This window comes from Coffea arabica, chromosome 11c (genome assembly GCF_036785885.1).
Source record: "Coffea arabica cultivar ET-39 chromosome 11c, Coffea Arabica ET-39 HiFi, whole genome shotgun sequence".
Taxonomy (NCBI): Eukaryota; Viridiplantae; Streptophyta; class Magnoliopsida; order Gentianales; family Rubiaceae; genus Coffea; species Coffea arabica.
This window is the reverse complement of record NC_092330.1, coordinates 39,475,211-39,497,271: the sequence shown is the minus strand read 5'-3', so window position 1 is coordinate 39,497,271 and position 22,061 is coordinate 39,475,211. Positions and strand designations below refer to the sequence as shown.

The following is a 22,061-nucleotide window of genomic DNA, read 5'->3' as shown; positions in this document are numbered from 1 at the left end:
GAATGGAAGATAACTATATATTATTAGTACATAATGATCTAAAGTATTTTTGAACTTTATCAAACCAATTAAAAACATCATTTCTCTGTTTCAAGTCGATGTCAAAGAACAGCAGAAAGAACTTGCTGGTGATTAGATTCAAAATCAAACGCCATGTTGAAGACAATTGGTAGTCCATCATTGGGTATGATAGAAAGAAAGATACTACCAAGTAGCAAAACTGCAAGTAGATAAGGACTTAAAATTTGAACGAAACCAGCAAAACTGAAAGAGTATAGCGGTTACACAAGGAAACAAGATCCAAGGAGGAGAAGGGCAAGTTACAGTACTATATATTATAGCAATACGTAGATAATTACAAAGCTTTTGAGATCAATGACTGAAGTCGATACCTCAACTTTCAGTTCAAGATGTTTGCCTGCATATACAGGTAGACCAAAAAACAATAGCAACACAGTACCATTAAACCATACCTTACCTCTATAACCTCATGGTTTCCAACATGAAGACCACCACTACCCCCTACCCAAAAAAACCAAAAAAAAAAAAAGAAAAACAGAAAGAATCACCGTAGCACTAGAAAAGCACTACTCTCAGTAATGTTAGTTTGTTAGTAGAACTAATCATTAACCACAACCTTAGTGACAGCATTTTGGTGCAAGCTTAGTAAGGCACACTGAGTTTGGTAGAGACTGAAACAAAAAGATGATTTGATAATGCACTGTCTTCAATGTAAAGACACTAATCAACATTTATGAACAAGTTAATTTATTCCAAAAGCAGAAAGAAAATTACGAATAAAGAGAAATCATGAGATAGCAACAATTAGAATTGCTCCAGCAACAGTGCTTTCTTTTTACATTACTTGCTATTGGAGGAAATCCCAAATTTATAGTGCATTCCCAGAGGTTGGTTACGCAGTATACCACTACATTAGTCGATGATCAGTAGTCATTCACAATTACACTTGTTTAGTCAGCAATGCAGAAACCCCACCTCTGCAAAAAAAAAAAAAAAAAGAATTAGACAGCTTGAATTTAATCAATCGTTCCAAAATTTTTCCTCTGATTACTACTCATTTAGCATCAGAAAGAAACCATCACTTTTCTACAGCTACTGCGTTTCAGGAACTTTGTACATCTCTGCAGTAATCTCTATCAACCACAAGCCCGGGAACAAAGTCTGCCAATTAACATAAGACCTCAAAATCAATGAAACAGTAAAATGTACCATAATAAAAATGCATATAAAAATCCCACATTTATAAAAATCAAATCTTGCAAGTATCAATTGCAGATGACAATCAAATGTACGAGGGATGAAATTGACTTACATCCAAATTTTTTTGTATATATTTGCTACGTTTCTGAGGCCTGCGAGGTGGCCTTCGACCAGCAATAGCCAAGAAATCCTCTTCGATCTCTTGTCGTGTGATAGAAACCGAAAACTTAGCTCTTTCTTTCTTCTCATTACTCGGAGAAGCGGTAGCAGTGGTGGCGCCACCACTCCTCAGCCTTGGTGACGACTTATTGTTCTCCACCACCGCTACCCTCGATGGTGAAGCCCCAAAATTGGGCTTCGCCAAATCCACCTTCAAACTCTTTTCAGGTGAAAAATCATCGCCACTGCCACCGTTACTGGTCCCGGCACCGGCCGAGGAGCATCTGTTACCAGACGGCGCCTTACAGGCCGCCCTCCTAGTCCTTAAGTTCCATGGTCGCGCAGCTGCCTCAGCAATCTCCGATGCAGTAGTAGCAACCGTTGCCACCAAAGTCGCCGGCGCCTGCACCAACGATGGTAGATTATCATGTTGCTCATCTGGCTCAAGCCTCTCCCTCAAAATTGCATCTTTCATCTTATCCGCCGCTGTTTGAAGATCAAACATGAGCTTCTCCCTCACTGCAGCAATCCCATCACCACTTCTATCTCTATTCTCTGCCGACTTGATTTTTTGGCGAGACTCAGTAGCAACGATACCGGCCGACGAAAACGATGCCAGAGGAGGAGGAGGCATCAAACTTAAACCCACTTTCTTAGAATCGGATCCACGGTGATAATCCACCAGAACAATAGATGGGTCCTCACATTTCTCTCTCTCCTTCCTCTTTCCGATGATGGACAGAACATCAGCAGAAGAAGAAGAATTCAAATTCCCATTTCTATTACCATTACTAGCATTAAAAGCAGCAGCTAGCGAGGAGGAAGACGAAGGACGGCGTTGGACGGCGGAGATTTCGCCGTTAGAGTTAACCTTCATACATCGTAAAAACTTCTGATTACCCCACCGTAATCCAAACGGCAGGTTGAAATTATGCAAAGGCTTGGATGATGATGAGGATGGCAATGATTGTTCTCTTTCTCGTTCTAGACCCATCGCCATTAACCCAATATCTTTCTTCTTTTTTTTTCTTCGGTGTCTGTAGTAATATTCAAATATGGGCTATAACATTCAATGGAAAAAAGAGTAATTTATTAGTGAGAAAGACTCAAAAAAGCTTATTTTGAGGTGTAATTGTAATCTGCATATCTTTTCTTCTAGCTTTCCGTTTGTAGGGGAGTAATTGATCAGCGGAAAAGATGGTTTGCTGAATTTTGATGGTTGTGGGGAAAAATTGGCCAGGAATGTAAGTTTATGTATGGGGGGCCAGGGGCAAAGTGGACAAAAAGAGAGAGAGAGAGAGAGAAAGAGAAGGAGAGAGTTTGGGGTAGTTCTAACGTTCGGGTTATTTCATGTTAATCCCATAAGCTGCTTACTATTCTACGCAGATGTGTGCTGTGCGCACTGTAGTTTTGTCCTGTACGACATTATTGGAAAGGTTTTTATTCTTTTTCCCAAATTTATAGTTTATTGCTTTTACTTTTCCTTTTATTCAGCGGTCTGATAATTGGTTTGAAAGGCAGTTTCGGCCAAAGTGGTAAAAGTAAATTCATTTTTGCACTAGGCTAATATGTCTTTTTATTTCTCATTAATAGTTGCTATTTAATATTTCTCTTTAGGGACTTGAGCATCTTTGAGTTTAAATTCAAGCTTGGGTTTGGCTCGACTTAGTGTTAATAGAACTCGAGTCGAGTTTTGACTCGAGCTGCTCGAGATGGGTTCGCAAGTGGCTGAACTTGTATGCAACCCCATTTGAGATTATTCATGTTTCTTTTTGTTTTAGTTATGTCGTTGTGTCGTAAAATTAGAGAGCATTCTGAATAATGAATATCAAGTTTTAAGATTAAAAGGGAGATGATGACAACAGTTAATTATGCAGATAAAAAAAGATTCATGTGAAATTCCTTAATGTTGCTTGAGAACCAAAATGATGCATGCATTTGCTGAACCTCGATTTCATTTTTCTAACTTTACATGTTTTTTGAATAGAAGATGTAAACAATTGTGGATAGTGATCGGTGTTGACAATTCATTCTTCTTTGTAAAATAAAGGAGAATTAACATTGAGCTATATGCTCAATTGGGTCAATTAACTTGACAGAAGAAAAAGAAAAAAATGGGGTCAATTAACGTTGATGTACGTCATTTGAAAGAGAGTGAGAAGTCCAAAGGAATGTGCAATAGAAAACATTACAGCTAATGTATACAAAATCTTGTTTCTTCATAAATATGTGAGATAAAAAAATAGTTAAGAAATGTGTTGATGATATAAATAAGTAAAATTGTGCAAATAACTCACCATCCAAACAATAAAAGAATTTTCTCATTGATTGTTAAGTTTTTCTAGACTTACAATGTATGTTTGAAAAAGATCCCTTTAAGTTTTATTTAGTTACAATATTCTGTGAAATTGATTTGCATCTTCAAATTGCTCATTTTCACGTATGCTTGGAAATAGAGTGGAAGTATACAAGGATCATGAAGTTGCTCATTGCCGGAAGTGGTGCACCTAAAAATTGAGTTTCAAGAAGATGAAAGACCAATTCCATCAATTATTTACCAAGGGGGAGAAAAAAAATTAAACAAATGGGGCCACTAAAGAGGAAGACCGATTATGTACCGAAAAAAAAAGGAGGAAGACCGATTCCATCTACTCCAAGCAACAAAATTATAAGAAACGCAATAACTTGGTCAACATACCCCCAACATGGTAGGATGCTAAAGAAGTAGTTGGCCCCTTGCCATATTCCACAAGCTTAATTCTTTTTTTTAGTATTTCTTTTTAGCTTTTTTGACTTATTTTTAAGTGTAACTAACATGTAATTTAGGGTTGGCTAATATATTCAGTTTGATATTTGGCCAATATGTGCTAATTAATTAAGAGCCAAACACAGCAAGGAGATACTACCAAGTACGTATGGTTTGAAGCCAATTATTAGCAAATTAGAAACACTTGTAGTACGTTGGGTTTGGATTCCTTTATTGCACCATTCCATTTTGCAATAAGCATCCATGCAAAATCCCAAAATTACATTCTTCTTTTTTTTAAAAAAAAAATATTCCCTCTTCTCAAGTAATATTTTTAGATTTTTGTTTCCTTCTCTTGGTGAATATCATCTCTAATTCATCTTTGAATAGAAAAATGAAAAACCATGGATTCTAACTACAATCTAAAGAATTGCAACTTTTTTTTCATAATTATCTCTTGTTAAAAAATTAACATAAACTATCTATTTTGTACTGATTTTCTATTTGAGCAAGTAAACAATTTTTATGAAAAATTAAGGGTTTGTTTGCCATCCGTGTTTTAGATGGTGTTTTAAAAAGACAAAATTTGGGTAAAACACCATCTGTATTAACATTCTAAAACATCCATAAGTTTTAAAAGAAAATGCCAACAAAAAAATCTATCGGTGGATAGCAATGGTAGATGGTGGAAGTTGCCAGTGGTGGGGGGTGGTTGCTGGTAGGGGAGGGAGAAAGGGATGTTGTAGAAAAATAAGGTGTTTTGGATAATTTTTTTTTTCTAAAACAACCACAATAAATTATAATAAAATTTTAAACAAATACTCCAAGAACACACTATCCAGATGAATCTTAAATAAAACTAGAGATTTATGAACGTATGCTTTAGAGAAGGATTATTAAAAAGAGAAGCTTTGGCAACAATTCAATCGAATGACCTTTTAAACATTATCCAATACTTATTTCGTTGCTATAAACAACATCATGTGTTTTAGAAGAATTGGTTTCTCTGAGCAATTTAAGAGAAATTTTACTCGATTGGTAGTACTTTTCGTTATATTCAATCCATATTACTTTCTGTAGCTATATGTGATTTAACATTTTTACTTTCCCTAAAACAATTTGGAAACTCGTAAATTAACTATTTTGATCTCAACTAATGCTTAAAGAAAACATTGCCGTTTTTTTTTCTAGCTACAGGAATCAAAAAGAAGGAGGGGTGATTAAAGAAAAGACTATAATATAATACTTCATGGCAAAACAAAGATGGACTAGAGATTAGTAGTTAGCTCTTTGGCATCAAGCTGATCAACAGTCTCTTTCCAATTAATGATAGCAAGACCAGATTAAAGTTAAAAACCAAGGCCCTATTTGGCAAATGAGTTTTTTTGGATGTCTGTCTAAAACTTTATTATATAATTTACTGTAGAAGTTATAAGAAAAATTTTTGAAGTGTGTAATTTTTTGGATATTTTGAAGTGTAAAGTTTAAAAATTTTGAGAAATTTTTTGATATTATTTTAACTAAAGTTGTTAAAAAACTTATAACAGACAAACTTGGCCAAAATTTTGTTTGTCAAAAAGGCCTCAAATTATAGCTAGAGAATTTTCTGGAATAAATGTTAGTTTTAGTTGGTCGCCTCCACCCTAGTTCATTCAAATTGCAGAGGCCTCCCCCTCTAATTCTTACAAACCATTAATTTCTCCTCCAGTTTATATATGGTTACAACTCCTTGTTCAGGTGCTTGATAACACAAAGAACCACAAACACAGATTTCATCGAACAACTCCTTGTCCAAGTATTTCAAATTTGATACCACAAAAAACCACAAAAGCAGGGTAAGGTTTAGTTACATGCCCATGCTTGAAATTTTTGAGTTTCAGAAACTTTCTTTTCTATTTTGTCCAAAAATCGTCAAGATATACGGCATTCTTTTGAAAAGAAAGTTCATGATTAAGATGAGTGAAAAGGAACGAAAGGCTGTAGGTATGTATCTTTATTTGATTTTGTATAGAAAAAATATTTGTTTTATTTGATTATTGTTAATAATCCCATGCACTCTAGTACTTGTTATTAATCCTTCAATTTCTTGAAGGGATTCAGCTTATCATATATATATATATACACAATAACAATTACTATTTTTTCTTACATTTATACACTTTTTCTATATGATTCCCCTATATTTATACGCTTTGCCTAATTAATCTTATACTTCTAAAATTCTAATACCTAACATATGGACACTCGTTAGACAAATTGTTTCTTGAATATGTTCAATGCCCCTTATATAAAGCTAGCTAGTTAAGCATTGGAACTTATAATTTTGGATATGGAGCTTTTATACCCGTAAGCTTGAATTGCATAGTGAAATGCACATAAATATAGAACTTAACGTAATAACATGCGAAAAAAACATATTATCTCACCTTAAAATTTGTGTCTCAAACTCAACATCATTTCTTCAAATTAGAATCAACCCATCTTTCACCCTTGATTGTACTATACAATCATCCGGTGATTGTAAGATTCTTATAAGGTCTGTAGCAAGATTCTTCATAAACATGGAGGGTCATTAGCTAATTTTCCCAATAAAGTTCGTGCACCATTTCATTCTCGATCCCGAAACTTCATAAATCCTTTGAAATTCAAATGGAATGAATGGAATTTTTCCATAGTGCCAGTTCGTAAATCTTTCCAAGGTAAAGCTGATAAATAGGTGAGCTAATGAGCATGTAACTATCTTTTTTTTTTGCTTCATTTTTCTCATGATTTAATGGAAATTAAAGAAGGACGAATAGGAATATATTGAACAATAAGAAAATACACTTCAATATAGGTTTTTGGGTCAAACCATCCATAGAAACAACTTTAAAACTTAATAGAGATAAAATATTATTTGAATACAAAGCATTTGTTTTGTTTAACTAAGCCATGGATTCCTGAACAACACAAGCAATAGTGATTTCTTCGACAAATGGGTACGTATTTCAAATGAAAGCGACCCCAAAAAGAAAGAATGTTTCAAGCGAAAGAAAGCCCCACTTCATAATCATCACTTCATTTCACATTCCCAATGTATAGCCATAAAATATTGGCTATTGAGCTTCAGATAGGGGGAAGATTTAGCAAGCAAATAATCTTAGAAACACTCCTTGGAGCACAATCAACTAGGGACTTGAATATTCAGAATAAAAATGTATAAATTGGACAGCTACAAATCTGTGATGGTAATCCTTTGTTTAGCGTATTACTTGTCATAATTAAATTGTAAAATGGAAAGTAACAAATTGAAAGGTCTATCCTGCTAGTAGTTTCTGCTGTTTGTTTTGAAATTTATACCTTCAAGAAAAAGTTGTCCACTGATGTTAATAGATTTTCTTTGGTCACCTTATTATTGTGAACAATCTATTTAATTACATCATAAATACATTTTCAATCGCCTTTTTTCCTTTCATCTTTATAACCATCTTTTTGTTTTACAATCACATCACAAAGAGTGTTATAGTGGTATTCTAGTCAATTTTTTTTTTAAAAAAATAATCCTCTATTCGAAAATGTTTGTCATGCTAGCTGAAAGTTGAAGGAACCCTAATGCAGAGTATCTGCTTCCCCTTTGAAGATGTAAAAAACCATTTTCCATAATTGAGCAAATACCAAAAAACCATTTGGGATAAAACCCTTCAAGTTTGTTATCTCCTAAGCCTATTCTTTGGAACTTTGACAACTTCCAATGGGGTAAAGCAAACAATAATACCAACGAAGTTTTTGTTCTGAGTAGTCAATTTATTAGCTCAAAAGAAAGCCAATTGAAAGTAAAACACTGGAACAAGAGCATAAATGTAAGCTTTCACTTAAGATATCAAACTTTCAACATTGAAAACTTAATTGATTAAAGAGGAAAAACCAATTTCGTTCAGCTTTTCTATCATTCCCCTCTTCACTTTCCTTTACATGTGTAGGAGCGGAGAACATGAATGAAAGAAAGCTTATGTAAGACCATTCTGTTGTTAAAGAATAAAAAATTTCTTGGTTTTAACTATGAAACATGGAAAGCAATGTAAAATCATAAGGAATTATGAAACTAAAGGCTTAATCAGAAGAGTAAAAATTTAATTTACCCAAACTTTAATTGCAATGTATTTCCAATCTAAAAACTTTAGTAATTAAAAATCTATCTGTGAGACAATAGTTACAATGTACCCAATGCATTTATTAATTCAATCTCTTTGTAGGTTATAACTTCTCCATCTGCACAAGACTCAGGGCAGTGTTTGTGCGTCGCGCAAGTGTTTGGCGCCTATGATTAGAGAGGATTTTTCATTGGACAAATAACAGTACATTCTGGAAAGAAATAGTCATCAAATATGACAAAACTAAAAATAATACATTCTTATTGCAGCACACATTTGTAAACTTTACTTTATCAATGCTTTTATAATTTTATCATTCCCAAAAGGTCCATACAGATGTCAGTTGAAAATCGCTTAAGAGCTGACATAAGTTATTTCAAACAAAGGGATATCCTTCAACAGTTAGTTATAGTAATGTGTTAATTGCATAATATGTTAATATGTTTTTGTGTTAATTGTACAACAAAAGCCATACTTCAATTAAATGTGTCTATAATACTATTTCAGTAATTATACTAACACATAAGCTTATATGAGTTGTATTCGATGCAAAAACGGTTGTAAAATAATTTCATATTTCAGGAATACCCAGATGTCTCCACAAATTAAAGCTTTAAATATACCAAAATAAGGGCATTTCGATAAATATATCTAAACATATGCTGCCGTCAGTTAAATAAAAAACCTTTAAAAAACTACACAACATTTCACATTTTCAAAAAACTCCTATACATGCTGGTGAAATTCAAACCCCCTTTATAAGGATATTGAATAATTTAACTAGAACCAACAAAGACGTGCAATATCAAGCTACTACCCAATGTGCATAAGGAGCAACAAACAGCTATATTTTGATGGCTTATGAAATGGCAAAAAAAGGAATCAAATATTCTTAAAACCATTAAAATAGTCATACAAAATTTTGAAGCTTAGAATTAGAGCGGGGCATCGACTTCAACGGCTACTTGGTGATGCCCCATATAGAATAGGTACAAAGTAAAACCGACCATCTACCTTTTCCCAGTTACCTAGCTCCCCACCACCATCTTTAGATCTTTCTAAGAATCCCATTAATCCCGTATAACTTTTTGCACTAATTAAACTATAAAAACCTCAAGCTTGCCCAATGAAACCCTATAAAAAAAAAACCTTAAAACTAGCCATATTCTCGGAATACAACAGTTCCTGCTACAAAAAATGCCCAAGAAACTAAAATCATCATCAGCCTTTTTGCAGAAAGTATCAAGGCTCCTAAGAGTCCATATTTTTATCACCAGAATGAGGAAATCCATCAATATTCCAAGAATTATTTCACTCAAAAAGTCAAGAAAAATCAAGAAATTCATGCTTCTCAGGCATTACAAGTGTGGGTACGCTCAGGAGTATCAGCTCTCCCCTTCAAATAGTCCATTCCTGCGGTACAACTGCAGAAAGCCAATCAACAAGAGGAGATATAAAGATTTGTACTCCATTTTATTCATTGGAAAATGCTTAGGTATGAACGAGGCAGAAAAGGAATACAGGAGCTTTCCATTGGGGTCGAAGGTTTTGCCTGCTATTGAGGATACTATTGCAAAAGATTTATTTGAAACAATCAGAGTTAAGTGGGGAAGATGATGAGTGCTCAATTGATGAAAGGGCTGAGAAGTTTATTGAAAGGTTCTATGAGGAGATGAGAATTCAGAGGCAAGAATTACTCATGCAGTTCAATCCATTAATGCTAGATGATGATTGCTGAATACACGAGAGAGCTGCAAAAATGTTGTCATCTTTTTGTTTCTAGATCATGATCACAATTCTTTTTGCAAAGTTTTGTTCGTAATTTTTATTGAATCTCCTTATGAATTTTTGTTTTGTGACTGGACGAAATTTTTTTTTTTCCTGTCCGGTCAAATGTATTGCCAAAGAATTTCTTAATAGAGAACTGTAGTCAATTTAAAATTCATTGAAAATGCAACAAAACCTATAGGGTTAGTATCCAGTCCTTAACCGGTACAAACTGCAACTAGTTCAAATCGCAAGCTTGTTGAATTACACTTTTTACATAGTTCATCAGCTCTTCAAATGTGAATGGATGTGGTAGTTATGGATTTTTATTTTCATTGTTACTAGTAAGGATTTTGTTGAATTCATTAGCACTCAGGTTTTTACTCCACCAGTTATTTATCCAAGATAAATGACACCATTATCACTACTTATCTCTTCATTTGTTGGAGTCGATGTACGCATATGATGAGACATTAGTTGGTCATTTTACACCATTATTGTCTGAAGAAAACCAGATTACTGTCATTGTCCTCAAAGATTGAAGACAACTACGTGTATTCTTGCCCCCATGGGAGGTAGTCCAGTGGTAAGCAAACTCTTATTATTCTTTTAGTCATGAATTTGAATCTAATTCTTGATTTGAACACTTGTGACTTACCTCAAATGCATCGTGTGGGGCCACAGCATATCCTCTGGTTTGATGTATTGGCTTGAGTCCAAAGTCGTTCGAGTTGGAGCACATTCCTGATCACAAAAAAAAAAAAAAAAAACTACCGGTATTCTAAAAAAAAGCCGTTGAATAAATCTAAAAAAGAGAAATAAACTCTCTGAATTCTACTAGTAAAAAAGAAAAGGAAGGAAGAGAAGGCATCCGTCAGACCCACTAACTGAAGGCAACTACCAGTGTATTGTTTTGGATTTGAGTGTTATACAACTGAATCTAATGTAGATTTGTTTAGTTTAGTGCCATTGTATCTGCTGTACACGAAGGAGACCGGGCAGCATAATCAAGTAGCCTTTGTCCTACACGAAGCCCAAATCAGCATTTGTGGCTCCTTTCTAGGCAGGCTCGCTTCTTGAATGAGAAACAATAGTGCTTAGCCCACTTACTTAAGGGAAAATGGCCAATTTCGTCCCCAAAAATTTTTACTAGAGCTGATTTAGTCCCTAAGTTTTATTTTTAGCCAATTTGATACACAAACTTAATTTTTGGGTCCAATTAAGGCCCTCTGCGGCGGCGCCACCACATAGAAGCGATTTGGCTCTTAATTTAATAATTAAACAAGGGCATTTTGTAAACTTTGTGTACTGTCCTTCTTCCACCATGAAAGGCAATCTTCTCCATTAACTATCAAACTCCACCCTCCCCCACCTTTCTCCTTCTCCTTTTCTCCTCCTCCCCTATAATACACCCGCCTGGCGCCAGCAGCCGCCCGCCCAACACATTTCAACATGGCCGCCAATTTGAGTCCAAGAACCCAAACATTCTACAACTGCAAAGCACCACGTCCACCTCATTCACCATTTATCAAACACCATTCATCTTAACTAGAAACTGCAGCCAAAAATAGCAATCACAAAACTACAGCTAGTAGAAGCAATCCCGACAATGGTCATGCCGAGGTATTCAAATCAAAATCATTATCTACCAAAACTAAAAGAGCCTGAACCATGGCCAGACTAATTAATGCCAGACCCTGGTTAACCAATTTTCAAGCCTTACTCTCCCAATTCTCACTTTCCCAAACCACTGTCCTTCAAACTCTCCGCCTCATCACAACCCCTGCCAAAGCCCTCTATTTCTTCCACTGGGCTTACAAATCAAGATTCACCCACATTCCTCAATCCTACTTCCTCATGCTTGAGCTCTTTTGCCAAGCAAGAAACTGCAACTCCGCTCGGAACTTTCTCTTATCCATTCTGGGAAAGTCTAATGGGGTTGTCCAACTGGAGGATAAGCACTTTAACTGTTTGATTTGCGCCTTTGGCGAAACTGGGCTCTTTAAAGAATCCCTAAAGATATTCAAAACCATGAAGTCCATTAGGGTTTCACCCTCTGTTATTACGTTCAATGCTAGTGGTGATCACCTTTGTAGCAACAAAATGGCGATAGTTATTGGATGCTAGAGTTTTCTTCTTATTGCAAATTCTTTCTTGCGATGATGAGATGGTCAAGAATGATTTAGAAAGGGCTTTATTCGGATTGTTTATAGGACTAGATCTCCTTTTGGGGAGGGGAGGAGGGGGGGAGGTACAAGTAATGGGGAAAATGAAGGAAAAGGAGTAGCGGGAGAGGAATGCTAGTGAAAGGGATACATGGGAGAAAAGGAGAGGAGGTAGAAGTGGAAAAAAAATGGGGGGGAAGAAGGAGCAAGTGGGTGGTGAGATGGAGTTTGGTGGTGGAGTGAGAAAAGTTATGAAGGAGTGGAAAAGGTAGTGGCAAGTAGCGGTGTCGAAGGAGGTGGAACGGTGGCTGGATTGACCGAGGAAAGGGGTGGCAGAGGAGAAGAGAGAGGATAAGGTAGAGAAAGGGGTTGGAAGCTGATTAAAAATTTTAAAAATACCCCCAAAAACTTTTAAAATTTAAAAATATCCCAAAAATTAATAAATTTTTTTGGTTTACTTGGTTTTTATTACAACCTACATCCAAATTTCCTAAAATACCCCTATTTAGTTATTAAATTAAGAACCAAATCATTTTTAAGTGGTGGCGCCGCTACAGAGGGCCGTAATTGGACCCAAGAATTAAGTTTATGTATCGAATTGACTAAAAATAAAACTTAGGGACGGAATCAACTCTAGCAAAAATATTTAGGGACAAAATTGACCATTTTCCCCTTAAAATACTTTCCAAGCTTGAAAAATGAAAAGTAGTATGACCCATTTCCACATTCTTTGACCAATGCAGAATACTTTCTTTGGTTTCTCATTTCCACATCCTTTGCCTATTTCCATATATGGACAATCGGTTGGTTCGGGCATAAAGAATAAACGCAAAATCAACGATGGCGATCTTTTAACGCTTCTGGGTCCGTTTATAGATGGACAATCCAACGGCCGAGATCGTTGAACCTTTTCTTGCTTAGGGTTGCGGCCAGTTTTCCCCACGCAGTTACACAGACAAATTCCCTTTTAGACGGTTACATGCAGAAAGTCCACATATAGGTATATTGAGCTGGCGAGATTGCTAGGCTGAGGTCTTTTGAGTGTTCGAAATTGATCGATTGTTAATCGAAGCGATTAGGAATCGGAACTCCTATGGCGGAGAAGATAGTGGAGGAGAAGAAGAAGCCGGAGGGGAAGAAGGCGGCGGATAAGAAGCCGGAGTTTCAGTTGTATAATAGTATGTCGAAGCAAAAGGAGGTTTTCCGGCCGAAAGAAGAAGGCAAAGTAGGAATGTATGTTTGTGGCGTGACCGCGTACGACTACAGCCACATTGGCCACGCACGCGCCTACGTGGCGTTTGATGTTCTCTACAGGTTTAATTTTCGTTTTGATATGAATCCCTTCTTCGAATTTAGCTTGTGATTGCAATTGATGAATATTGAGTGCTATCTACATTTAGTAGTCTGACCTGCTGATTTTGGAATGAATATAAATTGTAATTAGAGTAGCAGCATAAGATGAATTTGACATTTTGATTGACTACTGTAAGTAGAAGACATCTGAATAGTGCTTTTTTAGAGACTTTAATCAGTAGCTAATTAAGAATGGTGATATTTCTTCCACTTTCCAGGGGCGATGGGGATTACAATTGTTAATTTTGGGAATTGTAAATTGGACCAAGGTTATCTGAGTGATTAGTGTTGCAGAGTTAGTCTTATGGATCGTAAGTAGAAAAAATATTGCTTTTCTGCATGTCCTTGCTCAGAAGATGCTTTTTAAGTTCTCCTGTTGAATGAATCAAGAGTGCAACACCTTTCTCTAGACAGATTTCTTTGCAATGCTGAGCTTTGTAATTTTACTGGTATAATTTGGCTTTTAAGGTTTAAGCATGCTATACGTTTTAGTTTGCTAGTGTATGATGTTGGAAGATATCCTACTGATGATCAATAAAAACATATTGAAATCAGTAATGGTGTTGTTGATTGTACATAGCGGTTCATACACTCCTACTCATGTAGTTTTGCACGCGTAGTTTTTATATATGTCTGTGCCTATTTAATATGTCTATATAGGACAAACATATCAGATATTTTTTGTATGTTTAATGTGTAATTTCTTCTCTAGGATTGGTTCATGTAATTTTTTTGTGGTATTTAACCACGAATGCTCTCGATTCTTTTGGTAGATTGTATCTGTGGTATAGGCTTTTTTTTGTCTATTCTAATAAAAATGGTTAATAATTGTTTTCGGTTGCTATTGTCTTGTAATTCTTTTCGTTAAATACAAAATTGTTTAGGTACCTAAAGTATTTGGGATACGAGGTTGTTTATGTTCGGAACTTCACTGATGTTGATGACAAGGTAAGAACCTCATCTTTCTTGTAAATCAACTACTTGTGCATTTGTGTTTGTTATGGCAGAGTATTTGTGGAAAAGATAATTCTGTTGTGTACTGTTAATACTTCTCTCGAGACCATTAATGTAGATTTTGTTTGATGACTATTTAAACATATGGGGTTTGAGAAGCATATGTATGATTATCCTTTGCACAAATGTATAACAAGATAATCTGGCATGCCAAGGATGGTCTTGGTTTAACTTGGTAACCTGAAAGACTTTATTCCATATGGCTGCAACTGAACCTTGCGTGCATGAAATGTTAGTATCTTAGGGAGGGATCATGTTTGGAATAAGTTCTATTATGGTGTTGTTCTTTGATATCTTCTCATATGCCTCTCTCGGGCATACTTGAAATAGTTGGCCAAGTTGTAAGAGAAGAGACCAACTTTCATCCTCATCCTTTTGATTTTCTGTCTGAACTTTCGAGCATCAATTGCATCTGCATCTCCATATCCCTCCCTCTATCCAAGTGCGCTGTTCCATTTTTTAATGTTATGATTTTTTTATAGATGAAATGCGTATTTGATCCAGTAAATTAACTAATTTGTATGAACCATCTTTCATAATCATTACGCCTAATATGTCTCTAATTGCAAAAGGCAAAAAATAACTATAGGAAAGAATTGTAGAAGTTTCATTCATGACAATCTATTAATAGTAGTTGCGCAAAGATGGAAAACAAAAGAAAAACTGCTTTGTGAGGGTACATGAATAATTACCAGCATATGTTGCATCTTGAAGATGAGACTGAGGAGATAGCAAACAGTTGAGTGGTAAAAGGTTAAAACCATTTTTACCAAACTTAAATCGCAATGAAAGACAAAATACTCTTTATTTACCTCATCTTCACAGCAGTTAGGTTGCCAGATTATTAATTTTTAAAAGCTGTTGGATTACCATTCTCTGCTTCATAGTTTGACATCCAAGAAGCAACTATTTTCTGTTCATGTTATTTGTGTGACTTTTGCTGTTTTCCATTCATCTATGTTGTTGGTGTAGTTGCACCATGCGTGGCTAGTAGAGTCATATCTACAACTCAAACCTGTGTTGTTATAAACAGAAAAGAACAACTAATCAATCTATTGAAGTTTCTTAAGACCAACATTGTATTTCTTTTCATCCAAAGAAAGCAGTCATTTAGTGTTACAGATTGTTTAAAGAAGATTGTTTTCCTATTGAACTTTCTTCAGGAGCTCCGTAATTTCATTACCTAAAATGCTCTTTTTGCTGAGAAGTACCCGTTCATGTCCTTGGTTTTTTTTTGAAGCTCTAGATGGATTTGAGTATGTACTCCTTATTGGTCAATCTACATGCATTGCAGCATTGCCCCTTGATGTATTGTACCACAACTTCATAATTGTCTGCACACTGTCTTAATTCATACCATATTGATTTTTGCAGATCATTAAGAGAGCTAATGAGAATGGAGAAGACCCAATATCTTTGAGTGGTCGGTTTTGTGAAGAGTATCTAAAAGACATGGATGATCTCCAATGCCTTCCTCCTACCCATCAACCTCGTGTGTCTGATCACATAGACGAAATAAAGAGAATGATTTCTCAGGTACTTTGATTCTTTATTGCACTCCTACATTTTTAAGGGATATTATGAATCATGAAAAATTTGTGGAGATCTGTGTTTGCGTTATGGTTGTGGTGCCTTTGTATGTTGGTGAGAGTGTGAGTTCCTGCACTACATGGTTATTTTGCCAAAATTTTTCATATGTATGGAGATTAAGACTGCTGAACCATGTCAAGGCATTGCCTAGTTAAATGTATTGAGTGCCCATCTAGTGTGAGTTCCTGCACTACATGGTTATTTTGCCAAAATTTTTCATATGTATGGAGATTAAGACTGCTGAACCATGTCAAGGCATTGCCTAGTTAAATGTATTGAGTGCCCATCTATTGCGTCTGCATTTCTAACTTTGAACATTTTACTAGCAATTGGAATCAGAAGGTTTTCTTCCTACCTTTTCTTGTTCTCATGTATTTACTAGGAGGGTGTTTGGTTCAATCCTAGGAATTGGAATTGTAATTGGATTCATTCCTAAAAATTTAGTGTGGGTTTTGGTGAAAGGTATTATTAGCTAATAGGTGTTTAGTAAAATCTTATGAGGAATGGGTTTTTACATTTTAAATTGTATTTTCGTCTTCCCTTTTCCTCTCTTACACCTTATTGAAGCATTCTTGACCATTCACACCTGCAATTATGGTTGGGACTTCAGTGTCATTAGATCAGATCCCTAAATGCCCAAAATAAAACAAAAAAATCTGCCAACAAGATTCACCAGTGAGAGCAAAGAGAAGAGGGAGGTTTGCAACCACTCATTCCACCGCTTTTGCCTCCGCATTCCACCAGTATTCTAGAAAAAATCAACAACACCACTAGAAAGATTATTAACCTCAAAACAGAAGAAAATTTGCCAGAGATCGGGCAGCAAGCAGGGACGAGGTCCTTTGCAAACAGAAATTTCTCCATAATTCTTAGCCCCTTGTTTGAAAGGAACTGAAGAGCAGTGCCTATATCGCCATGAAGGAAAAGATTTAGCAGATGGGGAGGAGTGGAGAATGGTTAGGGTGTTTGGTTATAGGCATGGAAAGGAACGGAGAAAGGTGCCCTACAGCGCCATGAAGAAAAAGGATTAGTAGTTGAGAGGGAGTAGAGGAGGGATAGGGTGGGTCGGCTATGGGGGGAGAGATGAAGGAGAGTGGAGGAAGAGGAGGTTGGTCGGTTATGGGGATTAAAGGAGGAGTAGGAGTGGTCTGTTGTGGAGGAGAAAAGAAAGAAAGAAAGGTGAGATGGAGTAAATAAAAAAAATGTTTATTTAAATCTCTTGGGAATTAAATAAGGGAATTCACAAAACCTTCCAATCTGTTGGGTTTTGAGAGTTCCCAAATTTTTACATTTTAAACCCCATACCTTTCATCCAACCACTAAGTATAGACTTAATTCCAATTGTTGATTCCCATAACCTCCTGCCATATGCCACATAGGTTCTCCATCTTAAGAGTGTTCGTGCAATTGGAGAGGTTTGGAAAATCAGGAGTTGTGGTTTTGGATTTTTAAATTAACATGTAATGTACATTAATAGATTGATCAATGCAAAATACTGATTAGATTACTGTATCGGCGTGTCTCTTTTTCTTGGCATATGGAGCCTATTTTTCTTCTTCGGTTATGAATATGTACTTTTTGTGTTATGCAGATCATTAGCAATGGGTGTGCTTATGCAGTTGATGGTGATGTATATTTCTCTATTGACAAATTCCCTGACTACGGGCGGCTATCAGGACAAAATTTAGATGGTAATAGAGCTGGGGAACGGGTTGCTGTTGATTCAAGAAAGCGTAACCCAGCTGACTTTGCCTTGTGGAAGGTGAGAGTTGTTTGAGAAGGAGATGTTATTTCTGTATCAATTTTTTTTTTTAACTCTTTGATGTTCTCCCTTCACAACAAAAGGTGGAAAAGCTCACATAACACCATTTTATGCAGACCAGATAAACTGTGCTCCAACAACGAGATTTAGACTAAAATCTCTTATATTTGGACAAGCATTTGAAAGTTAATACCACAATATTGCCATCTGAGATGCACAAGGCTTGTTGATCTTAGCTTTGTATATATGCAGGCCGCAAAACCTGGGGAGCCAAGTTGGGACAGCCCATGGGGTCCTGGAAGGCCTGGATGGCATATTGAATGCAGTGCCATGAGTGCTCATTATCTGACACACACTTTTGATATTCATGGTGGTGGGATGGATTTGATTTTCCCTCATCATGAAAATGAAATTGCGCAAAGTTGTGCTGCTTGCTCAGAGAGCAATGTCACTTACTGGCTGCATAATGGGTTTGTTACTGTAGATGATGAGAAAATGTCGAAATCGCTTGGGAACTTCTTCACCATTCGAGAGGTTAGAGTTGGAGCTTCTTTTTTTAGTTGTTGTCTCTCATTGCTATTATGGAATTATAATATCATGCTTTTTTCTCTTTGGCAGGTCACGAAGCTGTACCATCCACTTGCACTGCGACATTTCTTATTGGGAATGCACTACCGTTCTCCTGTTAATTACTCAATATTGCAGATAGAAATTGCATCAGATGCTGTTTACTACATATTTCAGGTAGAGAAAATTTTATGTTCATTTAAGATTTTCTGACTTTCTTGTGCTGGTAACTGAAGACCAGCTTAATAGTTGCCTGTCTGTTTGATCTTTCAAAGCCTGAAACACAGATGCAGTTGGGCTTTTGCTCTTGATTATCTAGATTGCATTTCACTGTGTGGTAAAAATATTCATACAGATGCAAAAACTAGAAATATAAATACTTTACACATGAATGAACTTACCAAGATTGATGAATAGATGAAAATGTTGGTGCCTTTTGCAATTGTAGACTCTAAAGGATGCTGAAGACGCTCTCACAGAATTTCGTGGAAAAGATGAAATTGATGACGCAAAAGCTTCCATCAGCACAAAAGCCAAAAATTGCATCAAGAATCTTCATGACGAAATTTTGACAAGAATGTCAGATGATTTGCACACGTCTACCATTTTGAGTGCTGCTCTAATAGAAGCCTTGAGATTCATTAATGCTTCTGTAGAGACACTTAGGGTATAGATTTCAATCGTCACCTCAATTCTGTGCATCTTGGTGTCTTGCTGAAGTGTTTGTTTCCGTTAATGATTTCCAGAAAAAGCCACAGAAAAAGAAGCAACGGCAACAGCAACAGGAGCAGCAAACAACTGTACTCTCTCTGATTGAATTAGAGAGAGAAGTGAAGGACGTTTTGGATCTCCTGGGATTGCTTCCGAGGTTGACATATTCTGAGGTGATTTATGATTCACTCTGGTGGTTGTCAAGCAGTCTTTACTCTGATGAATATTCTGACCTGGCTTTTTCTATCTAATGGACAGGTATTATCACAATTGAAGGAGAAAGCATTGACGAGAGCTAAGCTGACAGAAGATGATATTTTGCACTCAATTGAAGAAAGAGCTCAAGCAAGGAAAAATAAAGATTATTCTTTGAGTGATCAGATTAGGAGTGATTTGGCTGTTAAGGGTATAGCTTTAATGGATCTGGGGAAAGAAACCGTTTGGAGGCCTTGCGTGCCAGTACAACAAGCAAATGTTGTTGATCCAGCCCAATGACCGAGAAGAAAATCCTGTTGTTCCAATTGAATAGCAAAAAACAGATTTTTTTTACAAATTTTATACTAGTATTCGACATTTTTCTTCAACATATCTCAAGAAAGCCGTGTAAAGCTGCTTACTTTTGGTTGTTGTGATGGAGAGTAGAACTATGTCCTTTAGAAGATATGATGGTAACATCTGTATCAGCCCAACCCCACATTGCTGTACTAATATCTATACTCGAATCCTTTTTGACCTTGGTTGCCGATCTTAATTATATGTTCAATTCCTTAAAAAAAAAAAAAAAAAAATTTAGTTGTCCAATTTTAGTTATTTTGTTTTGTTTTTTTTTTAATTAAGGGTGTACACGGTCTACAGACTGAGTATACTTACCTACATTGTACTTAACGTATCCTGCTGTCGGGCTTAAGCCTTCGAGACCAGGCACCAATGTATCTTACTGCTGGGCCTCAGCTTTTGAGTCCGCTGGTCTCATTTCGGCTTGGCATCGGCTTGACAGAGGGAATGCTGAGATCTGACCTGAGCCACAAACCAACTGGCTTAAGGACATGAATATCGTTGGTGGGACTTGCATGTTTTCATGAAAGATCAAGTTCCAGGGGATATGTCATCGTCTCACAGATTCACTGTCCCGCCTAATATTTTCTTTACATTATTCATGAGTTCATTGTTGTTAGCTGATGCTACTTTTGTCTATTTATAGGCTTCCCCACAAGGCCACAACTTAATCAAAAGTTCACCCTTTCGAACAGCTTATATTTTGAATATTTTTTATACCTTTTTTTTCCTCTTCCCTTTTATTATGTGGATCTGAAGTTTCAAAAAAATTTCTCTGTTTTTTGTGAACATATTTTCCAATCATCTTGTTATCCTACATACGTCGAATCGCTATAGTATATTTTTTTTTTCGAAAACTCCAAAATCAGGGGATACGGCTATTTTATAGATTTCTTCCTAGCAAGACATGGTTCTGACGATTGTGTGAACTGAAAGTGGTATTCCAACTAGTATTGCAGGCGGAAAAAAAAAAAAAAAGGCAATTTTGGTTCTCCTATTGTCTTTTCTCCTTTTTGAATTTTCATAAGCATTGATATCCACAATGGGATTATTGGAACAATATAACTGTTGGCAAATGTGGGATAATTGAATCATGCATCACGTGTGTGGAAATGACCGTCATATGCTGTTTGAAGATAAAGTAAAATTTTGACTTATTCATAGAACTGTTTTGTGCCATCTTGCCCTTGATTGAGATAATCCCAGGGGAATGGAAAAGGAAAGAGTACAGCATAAGACAAAATCTGAGTTTACTTGAAGATCGAACGCATAGACAAATTGGCACAAAAGTAAATTAATTCGTATTAGAAGAATGCATGCATGCTTGAATGTTTGCTTTTGGACAAGTAAAAGTAAAGCTTTCATATTTGTAAACTTCAGTGTGAACAAATTTTGATGGTTGGTAGCTGTGAAAAGATGGGTCCGTACATTGTCGGAGCAAAGGAGAGGGGAGGCCGGGGCATGGATTCACCAAGATTTCTTATAATGCTTTGATTTCATGCTTGCCTTTGGATTTCAGAATTTTCTTCTCTTTAATTAATTTTTTTTTTGGGGGTGCACTTTTATGAAATTCTTGGCTCAGCTAGTAGTGCTACGTCATTACTGAAATGCAAGAAACTTCATGTCTCTAGTTTTGATAATGATGAACTTGAAAGCACTTTTAAATTGAGGATTGCATGTCTTCATCAACAACGTGTACTCAGTACAAACCCTTCAAGATGTAACTTGAAAAAGCATTTCACCAGCTAGGAACACTGAAATTGCTGCATGGTACCTCAAAAAGGTAAAGAGGGAGACTTGTCCTTGTTGCAGTTAAGTATACATTTCAATGTTGAGATTTGATAGGTGCTTGTGGAAGCAATAGGAAATGCTAGCTGATCGATCCTTGTATCTGTCCATAATCTATCTAATGAATTTCAGCTTCAATTGAGCAATCGAAAAATTTTGACAACACATCTGAAAAAGAAGTACATTTCCCCAATTATTGTCTCTTTGGTAGGAGTTCAATGTCATGCACGTTGGTTCCGACTTCCATTATGTCTTAGATCGCTTTCCTTATCCTCCATGTTGCCTAATGACAGAAACGATGCCTAAAAACGGGCAAACTTGCCAGCCAGCAAAAAAGATTACATTGGAAACTGGTAATGCCAATGGGGTTATTTGCATGTAATTGTGTTTCTTAAAATCTATGATGTCAATGAGATTAGAACTTTTTATTTTCAAAATGTTATCTAGTCTTCGAATATTTGCTGCATATTACGTGGTAAGATTTTAGAAGTTCTTCAAAGAGATATTGTGGTAAAGGGGTAAGATATCCTACT

At 36.1% G+C, this 22,061-nt stretch overlaps 3 protein-coding genes across 3 annotated transcripts; 2 read left to right on the top strand and 1 right to left on the bottom strand.

The window, feature by feature from the left end:
* Positions 1 to 238: 238 nt before the first annotated feature.
* LOC140016678 (uncharacterized) lies at positions 239 to 2,691 on the bottom strand. Its single transcript, XM_072070258.1, has 3 exons — positions 1,334 to 2,691; positions 1,104 to 1,182; positions 239 to 998 (listed from the first exon to the last, which is right to left on the bottom strand). The coding sequence occupies exons 1-2, from the start codon at positions 2,378 to 2,380 to the stop codon at positions 1,114 to 1,116; spliced, it is 1,116 nt and encodes a 371-aa protein (XP_071926359.1). The 5' UTR covers positions 2,381 to 2,691; the 3' UTR covers positions 239 to 998; positions 1,104 to 1,113.
* A 6,762-nt stretch (positions 2,692 to 9,453) lies between these two features.
* On the top strand, positions 9,454 to 9,994 carry LOC140016585 (uncharacterized). The gene is made up of 2 exons (XM_072070151.1): positions 9,454 to 9,751; positions 9,855 to 9,994. The coding sequence occupies exons 1-2, from the start codon at positions 9,454 to 9,456 to the stop codon at positions 9,992 to 9,994; spliced, it is 438 nt and encodes a 145-aa protein (XP_071926252.1).
* A 3,121-nt stretch (positions 9,995 to 13,115) lies between these two features.
* LOC113717230 (cysteine--tRNA ligase 2, cytoplasmic) lies at positions 13,116 to 19,917 on the top strand. The gene is made up of 9 exons (XM_027241946.2): positions 13,116 to 13,502; positions 14,426 to 14,489; positions 15,930 to 16,091; positions 17,737 to 17,907; positions 18,160 to 18,441; positions 18,526 to 18,651; positions 18,923 to 19,141; positions 19,221 to 19,358; positions 19,444 to 19,917. Exons 1-9 carry the CDS (start codon positions 13,282 to 13,284, stop codon positions 19,678 to 19,680), a joined length of 1,620 nt encoding a protein of 539 aa, XP_027097747.1. The 5' UTR covers positions 13,116 to 13,281; the 3' UTR covers positions 19,681 to 19,917.
* Positions 19,918 to 22,061: the final 2,144 nt, after the last annotated feature.

Excerpts from the sequence above, each read along its gene's own strand:
- LOC113717230 (XM_027241946.2), top strand. The coding sequence starts at position 13,282 with ATGGCGGAGAAGATAGTGGAGGAGAAGAAGAAGCCGGAGGGGAAGAAG. Across the intron at positions 14,490-15,929 it reads TCACTGATGTTGATGACAAG|ATCATTAAGAGAGCTAATGA; the intron begins GTAAGAACCTCA and ends TGATTTTTGCAG. Across the intron at positions 18,442-18,525 it reads ACTTCTTCACCATTCGAGAG|GTCACGAAGCTGTACCATCC; the intron begins GTTAGAGTTGGA and ends TCTCTTTGGCAG.
- LOC140016678 (XM_072070258.1), bottom strand. The coding sequence starts at position 2,380 with ATGGCGATGGGTCTAGAACGAGAAAGAGAACAATCATTGCCATCCTCA. Across the intron at positions 1,183-1,333 it reads ATATACAAAAAAATTTGGAT|ACTTTGTTCCCGGGCTTGTG; the intron begins GTAAGTCAATTT and ends GTTAATTGGCAG.
- LOC140016585 (XM_072070151.1), top strand. The coding sequence starts at position 9,454 with ATGCCCAAGAAACTAAAATCATCATCAGCCTTTTTGCAGAAAGTATCA. Across the intron at positions 9,752-9,854 it reads ATTCATTGGAAAATGCTTAG|AGTTAAGTGGGGAAGATGAT; the intron begins GTATGAACGAGG and ends TGAAACAATCAG.